Source organism: Mobula birostris, chromosome 11, assembly GCF_030028105.1.
Source record: "Mobula birostris isolate sMobBir1 chromosome 11, sMobBir1.hap1, whole genome shotgun sequence".
NCBI classification, from domain to species: Eukaryota; Metazoa; Chordata; class Chondrichthyes; order Myliobatiformes; family Myliobatidae; genus Mobula; species Mobula birostris.
The window spans coordinates 10,479,588-10,496,224 of NC_092380.1; the positions used below are offsets into that span (position 1 = coordinate 10,479,588).

Genomic DNA, 16,637 nt, shown 5'->3' on the forward strand with positions numbered 1-16,637 from the left:
AGAGGGACAGAGGGAGAAAAAGGAGAGAGAGAGAAAGAATGTGTGTATATAAATAACAGATGGGGTACCAGGAGGAGGTGGGGCATTAGCGGAAGCTAGAGAAGTCAATGTTCATGCTATCAGGTTGGAGGCTACCCAGAGGGAATATAAGGTTTAACATCACCGACATTTGTCAGGAAATTTATTGTATTTGGCGGCAGTACAATGCAATACATAATAATAGAAAACAAAATGTGATCATTTTGAATAATACAAAACAAAACTGGTATGATGGGGGGGGTGGCTACCACACAGGATGGAAATAAGCTGCAGAAAATTGTAAACTCAGTCATCTCCATCATGGGCACTAGCCTCCCCAGCATCTAGGACATCTTCAAAGAGCGATGCCTCGAGAAGGCGGCATCCGAAATTAACAACCCCTATCACCCAGGGTGTGCCCTCTTTTCATTGCTACCATCAAGAAGAAGGTACAGGAGACTGAAAGCACGCACTCAGCGACTCAGGAACAGTTTCTTCCCCTCTGACATCTGATTTCTGAATGAACATTGAACCCATAAACACTACCTCAATACTTCTTCGTTAAATTTCTGTTTTTGCACCACTTATTTTAATTTAACTATTTAATATACATTTATATATTTACTGTAATTAGTTTTTTTCTATATTTATCATGTATTGCATTGTACTGCTGCCACAAAGTTAACAAATTTCATGACATATGCTGGTGATATTAAATCTGATTCTGAATTACAGTAAATATAATTATATATTATATATATTAAAAATAAATAAGTGGTGCAAAAATAGAAATGAAAAAGTAGTGAGGTAGTGTTCATAGGTTCAATATCTATTCAGAAATTGGAATGGCAGAGGGGAAGAAGCTGTTTCTGAATCACTTTAGGCTCCTGTTCCTCCTCCCTGATGGTAGCAGTGAGAACAAGGTATGACCTGGGTGATTGGGGGTCTTTAATGATGGACGCTGCCTTTCCGAGGCATCGCTCCTTGAAGATGTCCTGGATATTATGGAGGCTAGGGCCCATTCGGGAACTGACTAAGTTTACAACTCTCTGCAGCTTATTTCAATCCTGTGCAGTAGACCCCTCCATACCAGATGGTGATGCAGCCAGTTAGAATGCTATCCATGGTACTTCTGTAGAAATTTGCGAGTGTCTTTGGTGACATACTAAATCTCCCCAAACTTCTAATGAAATATAGCCACTGTCATGCATGCTTCGTAACTCTGAGGATCTACCCTGGGCCCAACGTATCGACAGAGTTATCAACACCCAAGAACTTGAAATTACTCACTCTTTCCACTTCTGATCCCTCTATGAGGACTAGTGTGAGTTCCCTCGTATGAAGTCCATTTCTTGCATATTTGCTGTGGTAAACAGAGGTTTATTTATATTAGAAATTATTACAGATTTATTTCATTGTGAATAGCATTCATTGTTTCTTTTGTTGCTAATTCCACAGTTTATCTGAAAATACTGATGATTGTTTCTCTGGTGAAAGGCACTCTGAATAATACTGATTGACATTCAGTTACAGAACCTTACCCATAGCGTAGTGGTTACCATGACACTATTACAGCTCAGGTGTTGGAGTTCAATTCTTATGTCATCCGTACGTCCTCCCTGTGGAATGTGTGGGTTTTCTCCAGGTGCTGCAGTTTCCTCTCACAATCCAAACATGTACCAGTTGTTAATTAATTGGTCATTGTAAATTGTCCCATGATTAGATTAAGGTTAAATCGGGGGTTGTTGGGTGTTGCTGGGTGATGCGGCTCAAAGGGCCAGAATAGCCTATTCTGCGCTGTTTCTCTAAATAAATCAATTTACACAACCTTGCACTCAATGTCAGTAAGACCAGAGAACCGATTGTGGACCAGAAAGGGTGGAGGAGGGAGGGAACGTCGACTCAGACTATGAGAGGCCTGCGTCGGGCATTTTCATGCCTTACAAGGCGCAGATTGGAAGTCTGTGTGGGGTGCCACTCCTCGCACAGACTAGAGTAATGTGTGATTAAGTGCCTTGCTCAAGGGCACAAACACGCTGCCACAGCTGAGGTTCAGAAAGGGTAAGGCGAGGAAACACACTCCAGCGCTCATAGAGGGATCAGAAGTGGAGAGAGTGAGTAACTTCAAGTTGCTGGGTGTCACTATCTCTGAGGATCTATCCTGGACCCAACATATCGATGCAGCTACAAAGAAGGCAGGACAATGGCTATACTTCATTTGGAGATTGAGGAGATTTGGTATGTAACCAAAGACTCTCGCATATGTCAACAGGAGAGCATTCTAACTGGCTGCGTCAGCGTCTGGTATTTGGGGCACGGGAGCACTGCATAGGATCAAAATAAGCTGCAGAAGGTTGTAAATTCAGGCAGCTCCATCATGGGCACCAGCCTCCATAGCATTCAGGACATCTTCAAGGAGCAGTGCCTCAGAAAAGCGGCGTCCGTCATTAAGGACCCCCACCACCCAGGACATGCCCCCTTCTCATTGCTACCATCAGGGAGGAGGTACAGAAGGCACACACTCAAGGATTCAGGAACAGCTTCTTTCCCCCCGCCATCTGTTTTCTGAATGAACATTCAACCCATGAACTCTACCTCACTACATTTTTTTTGTTATTTCCTGTTTTTTGCACTACTTATTTAACTATTATATACAGTATATATGTATTTACTGAAATTCAGTTTTTTTCCATATTTACCATGTATTGCACTGTACTGCTGCCACAAAGTTAACAAATTTCACAACAAATGCTGGTGATATTAAACGTGATTCTGATTCTGAAAAGTATTTCTCAGCAGAGCATGTTGGATAGCTGCCAGCAATCTGACTCAGTGCTTCGGTAAACCTAGTTTTCTCCTCTAGATTTATGGCACTGTTATTAACTGAATTGTTTGATCAGAAATTTGGACAACCTAACCTCTTTTGTGTAGTTAATTAGGGCCGTGGGCCAGCAGAAATTGAGTTTTATGGTTTTAATTCAGAATCTTCTGCTAATGTTGCAGCTTGCAAGTTATTTTCTGGCTTCTATGCATCTTGTCAAACAAATATCTGGTTAAGATAATGAACTTTGCCTCAGGTGGAACCACATTGATGCCCACATTTCTTGATACCTAATTTTCTTTGTATTAGATGAACATTGCCTCTTTCTTTCCTCATGGTTCCCCTTTGCTTAGCTCTGCTTCCAGAGGATCTGTATAATCCTGTGGAATCAGCACAAAAGCTCACCTCTGCAGCGGAGCGATAATTCTACCTTATGGTGTATACACAGTAAAGCAGAATTCTTACCCCACTGCAGAGGTCAGCTAACTCACATAGGTCCAGTGGCGTAATAATTTTACGTTATCTCTCAGTGTCCACTTTAACAGGTATACCCGTACACCTCGTTAATGCAAATATTTAATCAGCCAATCACATGGCAGCATCTCAATTGCATAAAAGCCTGCAGACATGGTCAAGAGGTTCAGTTGTTGTTCAGACCAGATATCAGAATGGGGAAGAAATGTGATCTAAGTGATTTTGACTGTAGAATGATTGTTGGTGCCAGAGGGGCTGGTTTGACTATCTCAGAAACTGCTAATCTCCTGGGATTTTCACACACAGCAGTCTCTAGAGTTTACAGAGAATGGTGCAAGAAACAAAAAAACATCCAATGAGTAAGATGTCTGAGGGTGAAAACGCCTTGTTAATGGGAGAGGCCAGAGGAGAATGGCCAGACAGATTCAAGCTGACTGGAAGGAGGCAGTAAATCAGATAACTACACATTACAATAGTGGCGTGCAGAAAAGCATCTCTGAACGCACAATATGTCGAACCTTGAAGTGGGTGGGCTCCAGCAGCAGAAGAGCACACCTGCGGCCACTTTATTAGGTACACGCCTGTATCTAATGAAGTGGCCACTGAGTGTACAACCCTATGACTTGGTAAAGGAACTGAAGCTATCAGTCTGCATGTCAGTTGCTATTATACAGAGTCTGACTGAAATATTCATCAGTGCAAAATTAGATTGGTATTTGCTTTCAGAAATCATTTACTTTTTCAAAAAAATCATTTAGCATTAAAGCTTTGCAAAGTGAATCTTCTTCCTTGTAACTCATCTATTGACTGAACTTGGCAATGAGGCTCACCATATGTCCACCATCTTGGCGCCAACATTCCATCTGTTGTAACTGAACATTTTGGCTTGGTGAAAATAATGGAAATCCTGCTCTAATGTTAGCTGGTTGGAATTCTATTCCTTACTGCTGAACTAGGTAATTGTAGTTGCTGATTACAGAATAATGCCTAGTGAATCTTAAACTCCAACTTAACTTCAATTTATATCGGTATTTACAAAATGCCACAGCCCAGAACTAAGTCGCCTAGCATGAGGCAAATTTGCCTGAGCCATTTCTCTAATGGAGCTTTTGAATTCATCCCACACCCTTGTATTTTCTCCCTAATGCTGCAAATATTATTTTTCAAGTATGGTAACAGGTATGCGCCTGTCTTGGCAACTAAAAATAATGTCCTGTGGTGGTGCCTGTGGTAAAGCAGATGTTATCTGGAATGTTGCAACACATGAGATAGAATATAGGTCATCGTGCACTTCAAGGCAAGAAAATGCAGTTCTATCCCTGAGTGACATGGGCTGAAGATTGGCAGATTCTCGTGAAGTGCTCGCTTCTGTAAGACGGTAAAATCGGTATGATGTTACTGGCACTATTCCAATAAAGAAAGCAGTTGTATAAACCTGTGAAACAGCAGCAATAAAAGATGAGTGACCAGTGCAGGGTGAGTTGGGGGAGAGGGGGTGGGCAGGGCATTCAGACAGGGTGTACATGTGCGCTGGGTGGCAGCAGGGTGGTGAGAAGCCGAACAGTCTGCAGGAAGCTGCTACCCAGCCTGACAGTACCAGTTCTTATGCTGTAGTACCTTCTGCCTGATGGCAGGAGATCAGAGAGATTGCAGGAAGGGTGGGAAGGGTCTTTGGCACTGTCAGTGTAGCTTTTCTGAAATTCTTTGTTAGATGGAAGCACAAGACAAGAATGTGTTTGGTATAAATAGCAGGAATTGTGATTTATATTTTAATCCATTGTCATCGTACTTTGCAATTGGTTTAAAAAGTGAAAGTGCGTACTTAAGCCAACTGTGAGTGGAATAACTTCACCAGGCCTTCAATAAAAATTGATAATTAAATGTTAATTTGAGCATGTTACATTTGGAAAGCCCCCTGACCTTTTAGAACTTAGTTGTATCATATTTAATGTAGTTTCAATAGGAAAGGTACATCGCATTCGGAGTTTCTCCGGTTCGCCTCCATTTCCCTTCATGCCTCTTTGACGTAGTGGGGAACTGCGTACGAGGCAAGTTACAGCAGTGGTTTGCCATTGCCTTCTGCAGGGTGAGTTTCCAAAGAGATCACCAGCACAGATGGAAAGCGTGCAAGGGAGCCGGCTGGATTCGAACTCAGGACCTTTCATCCCGAAGTCCAGCACTGATGCCACTACGCCACCAGCCAGGTCTCGTAGTTTCAATAAAATAGACTATTCCCAATTCACTGTCTTTCTGCAGAATAGAGGATTGTGCTACTCTAGATAAAGACAGTGAACCGCTTTCCAAACTACATTCAGTGGCCACTTTATTAGGTAAATCTGTACACCTCGTTAATACAATTATCTTACTAGCCAATCATGTGGCAGCAACACCATAAAACCGTAAGATATTGGAGCAGAATTATGCCCATAGAGTCTGCTCCGCCATTCCATCATGGCGGATCCATTTTTGCCTCTCAGCCCCAACCTCCTGCCTTCTCCCTGTAACCCTTCATACCCTGACCAATCAAGAATCAACCCCTGCCTTAAATATACATAAAGACTCGGCGTCCACAGCCGCTATGGCAACTCAGTGCATAAGAGCATGCAGATGTGATCAAGAGGTTCAGTTGTTGTTCAGACCAAACATCAGAATGGGGGACAAAATGTGATCTCAGTTGCTTTGACCGTGGAATGACCGTTGGTGCCAGAGAGGGTGGTTTGAATATCTCAGAAACTGCTGATCTCCTGGGATTGTCACACACAACAGGCAGAGGTTCCCAACCCAGGGTCCATGGCATTAAAAGGGGGTTGGGAACCCCTGCTCTGGAGTTTACAAAGAATGGTGTGGAAACAGAAACATTTAGTGAGTGCCATTTCTGTTAATGAGAGATGTCAGAGGAGAATGGCCAGACTGGTTCAAGCTGACAGGAAGGTGACGGTAACTCAAGTAACCCCAGGAACATTCACAGAAGTATGATGTTGACTCAATCTCTTGTTTTCTTGTTCTAGGTGTTGGATATGTGACAAAGGTGGAACTGTCAGTGGAACAAGTTTGATAAGTAAGCACCTGTTAGGGCAGCATGGAGCTTCAGTCAGGCTGAAAAAGGGATCACATTCCTGTGCAGAAATTGTAAGTACTTGACTTCCGAGAGGAGCGCTGCAGAAGGAAAACAAAGCAGTCAACCATGACGTCCTCATCTCTTCGAAGACAGATGAAAAACATTGTAAACAATTATTCTGAAGCAGAGATAAAGGTACGGGAGGCTACGTCAAATGACCCATGGGGACCCTCGAGCTCGCTGATGGCAGAAATCTCAGACCTAACCTACAACGTGGTGGCTTTCACAGAGATTATGAGCATGATCTGGAAGCGCCTCAATGACCACGGCAAGAATTGGCGTCACGTGTACAAGGCCTTGATGCTGATGGACTACCTGATCAAGACAGGCTCCGAACGGGTAGCGCAGCAGTGCAAGGAAAACATCTTTGCCATTCAGACGCTGAAGGACTTTCAGTACATTGATCGAGATGGAAGGGATCAGGGTAATAAAATATCTAATTGTGATTTCGTTGAAGTAATACACACGGATTTTGATGGGTGGGAGAGTGCCTTACAGGAACTAGTAAGCCTTTCAGCAAACCATGGGCAGCATGGTAGTGTAATGCTTTATAGGGCCAGCGACCTGGGTTTTATTCCTGGTGCTGCCTGTGAGAAGTTTGTACGTGCCTCCTCGGGGTGCCCCAGTTTCCTCCCACGTACGGATCAGTAGGTTAATTGGTCACTTAGGTGTAATTGGGCAGCACAGGCTCGTTGGGCCAGAACTTCAGAATGTATAACAGGGGCGATGTCACTTTGGTTATAATATTCCCTGCAGAGGCTCCCTTTGCTCACAGTACGCAAAGTTGCGAGGCAGGTGGGTTTAAGCAGACAATGGAATTCAATATTGCCTAATATATGTCTGATAAAATTTAGTCTGGCGGTCCTACGTTGAGTTCAACGCTGACTGGCAAATCCTGTGACGCTTCTGGTGCCAAACTGTATCGGTCTCTGCCATTCCTTCGGGTTCGTCAGATGCGTGGAGCAGGGCAGCTTGTTACATGAGAAACAGCTTGTTCTCCATATTGTACTCCCCCTGGCTTGTGTATCTAGACAGCTGGGATGCAACACTCGTGGTCGATCCTGAATGACAGAGGCCTCAGAATTTAGTTAAAACTCTCAGATGAAGATGTCTTCTCAAGCTTACTGATTACTGTTCTGTGATGGGTTATTTATGGAGATACAGCACAGAGTCGGCCCTTCGAGGCACAGTGCCCAGCAGTCCCCCAATTTAATCCAAGCCAAATCACAGGACAATTTACAATGACCAATTAACTTGCCAGCCAGTAGGACTTTGGACTGTGGGAGGAAACCGGAACACCCGTAGGAAACACACGCAATCACGGGGGAGAACATACAACCTCCTTACAGGCAACAGCAAGAATTGAACCCAGGTCGCCTGTACTGTAAAGCCTTGTGCTAACCACTACACTACCGTCCCTTGACATGGATAGCTTTTGATAGATAAAGCTGTTGCAGTTCAGAACTTTTGACCCAAATTTTAAAAAGCTCATTAAAAAGTTACATTTACACTATCAAAGACTCTTTTTGTGCCAAATAATTTTTTTAAAAATGTGGTCAAAATAAGTGGACTGAACCCTCCAGCTGTCTGCTATTAAAAGACTCCAGTATGTAACCTTTAAATGCCATGAATGCAGTCAGCCTTTTGGTGGTTTGAGACTTAGTAAAACTCATCCGAATTGTGGCTCAGAGATGTCAGTGGTGGGAAACAAACCCTTTGACCACAGGTATAAGAAGAGGCTGGTTAATATTGCACAGACTGTAGCAGCTTTGAGTTAGTGTTTGTAAGAGTAAAATAGAGTCATTCTAATACTATTTGACATTAGTGAATATGAAAATTAACCATGTGGAAGCAAAGAAAGGAAGAGTTTTGTTTAAGTTCCGTGATATTTGTTATGCATCATTTAGGGTAGGGTTCATTGTTACAGATGGCTGTGGAGGCCAAGGTATGGGTATATTTAATATGGAGGTTGATATAAGGGCATCAAAGGTTACGCGGAGAATGGGGTTAAGAGGGATAATATATGTACTATACAAGACATCTTTAAGGAGCAGTGCTGCAAAAAGGTGGCATCCATCATTAAGGATGCCCACCAGCCAGGACTTGCCATCTTCTCATTGTGCCTATTAGGAGGGAGGTGCAGAAACCTGAAGGCACATACTCAGCGATTCTGGAACAGCTTCTTCCCCTCTGCTATCTGATTTCTGATTAGACATTGAAACCATGAACACTACCTCACTACTTTTTTATTTCTGTTTTTGCACTACATTGTACTGCCGCTCAAAGTTAACAAATATCACAACAAATACTGGTGATATTAAACCTGATTCTGGATCTGATAAATCTGCTATGATCAGATGGCGGAGCAGACTTGTTGGGCCAAATAACCCGATTCTGCTCCTATGTCTTATGGTCCATCCAGGAACCCCACAACTGTCTGGAAGCTGTTCATAATAGATGTCGCCCAAATAATCAGTAACCATCCGTGAATCCAGCTGGCCTAGGCTTGTGGAGAGAAAATCCCTTCAGCTGGAAGGATTTAGGGACCCAAGAGTCAGGTGAAAGCAACAAAAATATGGCTTCAGGCCCAGGATAATAGTATAATGAGAAAAAAATATGCTTTACAACTAAATTCAGTTGGAGCAATGGAGAGGTGTCTGACAAAAATTGCAAGCTGTTGAAATATACACAACAAATCCTTTACCGAAGCATCATTCACTTTCTATAACTTAACATGCTAATTGAACCAATAACTGTCGAGTACATAAAATGTATTTTAAAAGCAGAATCGGATGCACGATGATGTCATAAACCACTATTTTCACCAGCGCCCAGGACAGTAATGCTTTAACCCATTACTTCTACTTGTCTGATGTTGTTATTAATGGTGTCTTATGCTGCTTGGTACCTAGAATTCTTCTCTTTAAAGGTTTTCACTTATGCATAATAAATATGACCAAGGCATATGGGAAGTATGGCTGCCTAAAAGGAATGCTTTCTGTCCAATAACTAATTCTCAATCCATATCCTTATAATAGCTCTAATTCTATGTCCTTGAAAACATTGCTGAACAACCTGTGCTTTGGGACATTATCTGTTGGCTTCCATAATCCATAATTTGGGGTGGCACTGTAGCATCATAAACAAGAGAAAATCCAAAGCAACACACACAAAATGCCGGATGAACTCAGCAGGCCAGGCAATATCTATGTAAGAGTAAACAGTCAATGTTTCAGGCCAAATCCTGTCCCAAAGAAGGGTCTTGGCCTGAAACGTCGACTGTTTACTTATTTCCAATGATGCTGCCAGACCTGCTGAGTTCCTCCAGCATTTTGTGCCTGTGGCATAGTAGCTTAGCGTAACACTATTACTGCGCCGGTGAACCCAGTTCAATTCTGCTACCATTTGTGCATTCTACCCAGGACCACGTGGGCTTCCTCCAGGTGTCCGGTTTCCTCCTACATTCCAAAGACATGCGGGTTAGTAGGTTAATTGGTCAGAAGGGTGTAATTGGAAAATGCAGCCTCAAGGGACATGAAGGGCCTGCTATCTTGCTGTATCGATAAATAAAGAAATAAATAAACAGGCAATGTTGTCAATCGATCTAAATACATAACATCTGATAGTCCTCCATTCTCTATGCTCCTAATCACATTCTCCGAGAAATCCAGCAGATTATTCAGACATGACTTCCTTTAACTCTACTCATTGCTTAGTTTCAGTGAACTTTTCCAATCGATTCTCTCAACCAGGTGTCAATGTGAGGGAGAAATCAAAACAGCTCATCGCCCTACTGAAGGATGACGAGAGGCTTCGAGTCGAGCGCAGTCACGCACTGAAGACAAAAGAGCGGATGTCAAGTGTGACAACAGGAGTGGGCAGCAACAACCAGATTATGTTCGGCCGGGGTTCCAGCCACCCAAACCTGTCTACTAGCCAATCAGATGAGTGCAGCAAAGTGGGTGGGTCACCTGCTTCCTACCACGGCTGTAAGTAGCCAAGCCTTGTGTTTTTGTGTGTGTGTGTGGATATATTAGAGAGTTGTTATGGGTAATGTTTTAACCCTTTTCTAAACTCTCATTGATATTATAATTCTTTTCATATTAACACAGTGCAGAACAACCACTAGCCTAGAGATAAAGATCAACTTTATTTGTCACATGAACATCGAAACACACAGTGAAATGCATTGTTTTGTGTCAACCAGTCAGCGGGGATTGTGCTGGGGGCAGCCCGCAAATGTCGCCACTCATCTGGCACCAACATAACATGCTCACAACTCACTAACCTGTACGTCTTTGGAATGTGGGAGAAAACCAAAGCGCCTCACAGGGAGAACACACAAAGTCCTTACAGACTGCAGTGGGAATTGAAGCTCCATTGGTGATCACTGGTGCTGTAAAGCAATTCAAGATTGTTTAATGTCTTTTCTAGTACACAAGTTTAAAGGAGAATGAAATAACTGTTACTCCGGATCTGATGCAACACAAAAAAACACAATGAGACAAGGAAAATAATAATAAAAAGCACAATAATTAGATTAGATTAGATTCAACTTTATTGTCATTGTGCCGAGTACAGATACAAAGCCAATGAAATGAAGTTAGCATCTGACCAGAAATGCAAAGAATAGTGTTATTTACAAAATAACTGCGAATAAAAAGTAAGTGCTACAGCACACAAATATATAAAAGTACTGAGACAGTACAATATGGGTGCAATACTGATTAGCGCTGTGATGAGAGGTTCAGCAGGGTCACAGCCTCAGGGAAGAAGCTCTTCCTGTGCCTGCTGGTGTGGGAGCGGAGGCTCCTGTAGTGCCTACCAGATGGGAAGAGAGTAAAAAGTCCATGGTTAGGGTGAGATGCATCCTTGATAATGCTTTTCGCCCTGCCCAGGGTGCCGATAATCCGTTGGGCAGTTTTCACCACACGCTGGAGTGCTTTGCGATCTGATACGGGACAATTGCCATAACACACTGAGATGCAGTTGGTGAGTATGCTCTCAATGGTACAGCGGTAAAAGTCTGCCAGTATCCTGGGACAGAGGTGAGCTTTCTTCATGCTCTGCTGTTGCGCCTTTTTGTTCAGGATGGAGGAGATCAGGGACCAGCTGAGATCCTCAGAAATGTGGACACCATGGAATTTGAAGCTTGATACACGCTCCACTACAGCTGTTATATACTGGACTGATCGTATGACCATAAAGTAATGCTAGGTACAGGAGTGTCCGTACATAAGGTGATTCTGAGAGGAAATAAAAGTAATGGTGGTGGGGGTATGGAGGGGTGGTCACTGGGTGGAGGTGTTGATCAGCCTTACTGCTTGGGGAAGGTAACTGGTTTTGAGTGTGATGGCCCTGGTGTGGGTGCTACATAGCCTCCTCCATGCTGGGAGTGGGACAAACAGTCCATGGGCAGGCTGTGTGGGATCCTTCATGATATTGCAGGCCTTTTTCCGGCACCTTTCTATGTATACGTCATTGATGGCAGATAGGCTAGTGTCAGTGATGCGTTGCGCAGTTTTGACTACCCATTATAGAGCCTTCCTGTCCGGTGCAGTGCAGTTACCATACTGTGCAGCGATGCAGCATGTGAAGATGCTCTCAACTGCGCATCTGTAGAAGGTCATGTTAGTCCAGCTCTCTTAAACCTCAGAAAGCAGAGGTGTTGAGCTTTCTTGATAGTGTGGAACACGCTGACCCACTACACTGCCTTGCCAAGTAATAGCCATGGTACACTTTTCACTCTTTCTTGCCCACTACAGATAAATATCTCAATGTAGCATTATTGGGCAACTAAGAAAGTAAGGCACACAATAATTAGAAACAGTAATTTTTATCTCACCGGTTGTACCTCTAAAGAGGTTAAAATTGACATTTTATTCTGTGCAGAATTCATTGTTGATATACTGTTGTTGAGGGATACACCAGTTTGCCTTCACATCTGGATAGTGGCATCTATCTGAGTTTAAAGAATTAAATGATGAAAAAAGATTGTATAAATGGTGTGGAATTCCTTATTGCGGGAGAGGGTTGATCTAATGGAAGTGTTTAAAATGATTGTTCAGAAATTTGCAATCTTTCTTTGTGATCGAATTGGCACCGTGCCCTGTAGTTGCAGGTGAGAAGCTTGGATAGTGTAACTACCCAAGTGTAAAAACTGGACTGTCCTCACAATGACGCTCCTTGTCTGTTGCTTGTTTCTCTGCTCACAGCTACTTCACCGAAGATCTCCTCTGAGCTGGAGCAGACACGGCCTCAGACCAGCGGTGAAGAGGAGCTGCAGCTACAGTTGGCACTGGCCATGAGTCGGGAAGAGGCAGAACAGGTACCAAAAGACAATAACACACAGGAGCAGAATTTGACCATTCTGCCCATTGATTCTGCCCCACCATTCCATCATGGCTGATTTATTATCCCTCTCAACCCCATTCTCCTTCCTTCTCCCCATAACCTGTAATTTTCTGACTAATCAAGAATCTATCAACCTCTGCTTTAAATATACCCATTGACTTGGCCTCCACAGCGGTCTGTGGCAAAGAATTCTACAGATTCACCACCCTCTGACTAAAGAAATTCCTCGTTATCTCTGTCGTGAAGAGTATTCCGCAGCTGTGCCCTCTGGTCCGAGACGCCCCCATTATAGCAAACACCCTTCCTTGGTGATACAACCTTTCAAAATCTGAGAGGTTTCAATGAGTACCACACCGCCCCCCCCCCCCGGCCTGACTAGATCCATGCTTGATCCTCGCACCACCCCCAACTCATTGATATTGTAAGGTAGCAAGTAAGCTGAAGTGACCAACCTTTCCTAAAGGTCAGCCCTAGTCTGTTGGTGTACAGTATTTCTATTGATACTTCACGTGAACCTGACAGTCTAAAAACAAACACCATCTGTAGTGGCCAAGGGATAATCAGTGTTTCAGATTGAGGCCTTCCAGCAGATATTTATAGCAAAGCTATACAATGAGAAAATAGAATTGCTGTCCTTTCAGCTGCTTGCAAGTAGTCAAGTCTGTGATTTTTGATTTTTTTAAAAATTATTTATTGAGAAACAGCATGGAACAAGCCCTTTTGGCCCTTCGAGCCGTGCCACCCAGCAACCCCTGATTTAACCCTAGCCTAATCACAGGACAATTTACAATGACCAATTAACCTACCTACCGGTACGACTTTGGCTTGTGGGAGGAAACCTCTGTGATCATGGGGAGAATATACAAACTCCTTACAGACAGCAACGGGAATTGAACCTGTGTAACTGGCACTGCAAAGCGATGTGCGAACCGCTACGCTACTGAGCCGCTCTCATACAGTAGCACTGGACATCTGTACACTTACTCATAACAGCCAATCTGACGCTAGCCCAAGGGAATACAGAATGTGAAGATTACTTAACCCAGGAAGGTTCTTTCAACTTGGAGAAAACAATCTAGCTTTTCCTCAAATATTGCTTTGTCAAATGATGTATTTCTAACCATCTATGGATGGTATTACACAGTCGACTTTTCGGGCTGAGACTCTGGTCCTGATGAAGGGTCTTGGCCCAAAATGTCAACTGTTTGTTCCTTCTATAGATGTTGCCTAATCTGCTAAATTCCTCCAGCATTTTATGTGTGTTGTTCTGGATTTCTAGCATCTGCAGAATCTCTTAGGTTTATCTTTTTTAACCATGCCAGTCCAATTAAATATTCCTTATACCCTTTGTTCAATTTGGGACAATTGAACAGTCAGTCAGAAACAGCAAAAGTAAAAATACACAGTTCATCACATGAAAAAGCTGGTGTGACTAATGCCCTTTCCAAATGTTCCTCAATTCAGACTCAGATGCAAGCCAGTAAAATAAAATAAATTATGAGACTGTTCAAAGTTGAAAATAAATTTATTATCAAAGTGCATGCGTCACCATATACAACCCTGAGATTCATTTTCTTGCGGGCATACTCAATAAATCCAGTAACCATAATAGAATCAATAGAAGACCCTATAGGGCAGACGACCAGTGTGCAAAAGACAATAAACTCTGCAAATACAAAAGAAAAAATAATAATAATAAATAAATAAGCAATAAATATCAAGAACATGAGATGACGGGTCCTTGAAAGTGAATCCATAGGCTTTAGGAACAATTCAATGATGGGGCAAGTGAAGTTGAGTGAAATTATCCCCCTGTGGTTCAAGAGATGGATGGCTGTGGGGTAATAAGTGTTCCTGAACCTGGTGGTATGAATTCTGAGGCTCCTGATGGCAGCAGTGAGAAGGGAGCATGGCCTGGGTGGTGGGGAGTCATTTATTCTTGAGCAATAACAGTGACCATTATGTATGCACGGAGCAAGAATGACAACGGAGTTGTATGATTAAACGTTTTTACTGAGTCGTGTTAGTAACAGTACATGCCGGGCAACTTATAGTGTGAGAGCAATGAACAGAGCCCGCCGAGTCAATAATCGTGCACTCTCTAAAGCCTGCGCCAAAGGAAAGGCCCAATCGATTCACTGCGCGATCAATTGGCTTCATGCATACCTGCCACTTTCTCACAATCAGTCTGATATACAGTAATTATACATGATGGAGTATTTTCGGCCACTCCAATGAGTATAAAAGATTAAAAGCAATGCTGAACTTCCCTTTGAGACCTTTTAGATGCCTAATGCATGCACTTCATGCGCTTCACCGCAGTGAGCAGCTGAGCTATTTCCTGAATTGCACAAGTTAGAGAAATTGTACAAGCTACAAAGAAGCCTGCACTGTTTTATTACAGTATTTAATATTCTGCGACATTCTAAATATTTTTTTTCCTTACCCATCTAGATTTTCAAATGTGCCACAACAGCTGGCAGCCAATCAAGAAACACTGTGACAACCTTGACTGCACAGGTAGGATCACTTAGGACTGATAGGACAGAATGGTTAATTTCAAAGTTGAAGGTCACCTGCTTTTAATGTGCATGATTTTGATATTTCTGAGTTGCAACCTAAAACCAGCTTGCATACTCTGATAAGCAGAGTTTCTACCCCAAACACCATCAACCACAGCTCAGAAGTCTCTTGATTTTAATTGTACTATTTTGTGTCTCTGATGGTTGAACTTAAATGTAGCTACACCAAAATAACAACATAATTAAAAGTATGGTACAGATAGACAGAATGGACACCCAGAGATTTCTTCCAAGGGCAGAAATGGATAATATGGGGGGGGGGGTGTAATTTTAAGGTGATTGAAGAAAAGTATAAGGTAAGTTCTTCACACATACTGTAATGGGTGTGTGGAACATCCTGCCTGGGGTGGTGGTAGAGGCAGAAACATTTAGGGGAATTAAACAAACCCTTAAATAGGCAAATGGATGACAGAAAAGTGAGGGCGATGTAGGAAGGAAGGGTTAGATTGATCTTAGAGTAGGTTAAAAGGTCGGCACAACATCATGTGCCAATGCACTGTGCTGTAGTGTCCTACATTGTAAAACCTTGCAACATTCATAAAAATGGACAGTCTTCTTTCTTGTCATTATTTCGGTGAGGTTTTAGTCTGGAATCAAAAGCTTGACTTCTACTCTTGTATTGTGTATATGCTCCATGTTAAAATATGCGCACCCTGGGTAAGTGGCTAACTGTAACTTTCCATTGTGTGAACGATGGGGCTGAAGAAAGCTGACTCTGGAAATACTTCAGTTTTTCAGTGGCATCATGCACTGTCAACTATGGGATGCAAAGTAAAATTTCCCTGCTTAATTCAATCAGATCAGAACCATAAAGATGGCATAGAGTTGTAGAGTTATACAGCACACAGATGGACTCTTTGGCCCAACTCACCCGTGCCAACCAGTTGCTTATCTGGTTTAGTCCCCTTTGCCTGAGTTTGAACCATATCCCTTTATGCCATGTACATGTCGAAATGTGTTTTCCATATGTTAATTTTGCCTGCTTCTACAGCTGCTTCTGGCAGCTCATTCTACTGCACTCTGTATAAAAACATTTCCCCACGCATTCCTTTAGATCAGGGGTTCCCAACCCTTTTTATGCCATGGACCAATACCATTAAGCAAGGGGTCCATGGATCCTGGGTTGGGAGCCCGTAGTTTAGGTCTTTCCATTTTAGCCTTAAGTCCATGTCCTCTACTTTAGACTCCACCAACTCCCCCACTTGGGGGAAAAAAGGCTATAACCATCCACCTTATACTGTATATAGTTCTATAATGTCAATCCTCAGCC

At 42.8% G+C, this 16,637-nt stretch overlaps 1 protein-coding gene and 1 long non-coding RNA gene across 11 annotated transcripts in view; one reads left to right on the forward strand and one right to left on the reverse strand.

Moving 5' to 3' along the window:
* The window catches only part of LOC140204804 (epsin-2-like), a 64,656-nt gene that overhangs the window by 7,901 nt on the left and 40,118 nt on the right, over positions 1-16,637 (forward strand). For all 10 annotated transcript variants that reach the window (XM_072271619.1, XM_072271618.1, XM_072271613.1 and 7 more), the window contains 4 exons: positions 6,322-6,855; positions 10,184-10,420; positions 12,647-12,759; positions 15,240-15,305. In XM_072271619.1, coding sequence (XP_072127720.1) covers positions 6,498-6,855; positions 10,184-10,420; positions 12,647-12,759; positions 15,240-15,305 — 774 coding nt within the window. In that variant the 5' untranslated portion in view covers positions 6,322-6,497. The remainder of the gene's footprint in view (positions 1-6,321; positions 6,856-10,183; positions 10,421-12,646; positions 12,760-15,239; positions 15,306-16,637) is intronic.
* On the reverse strand, positions 1,104-10,811 carry LOC140204806 (uncharacterized). Its single transcript, XR_011887712.1, has 3 exons — positions 10,720-10,811; positions 6,380-6,469; positions 1,104-1,381 (listed from the first exon to the last, which is right to left on the reverse strand). It is a non-coding gene; the product is annotated as an uncharacterized lncRNA (long non-coding RNA).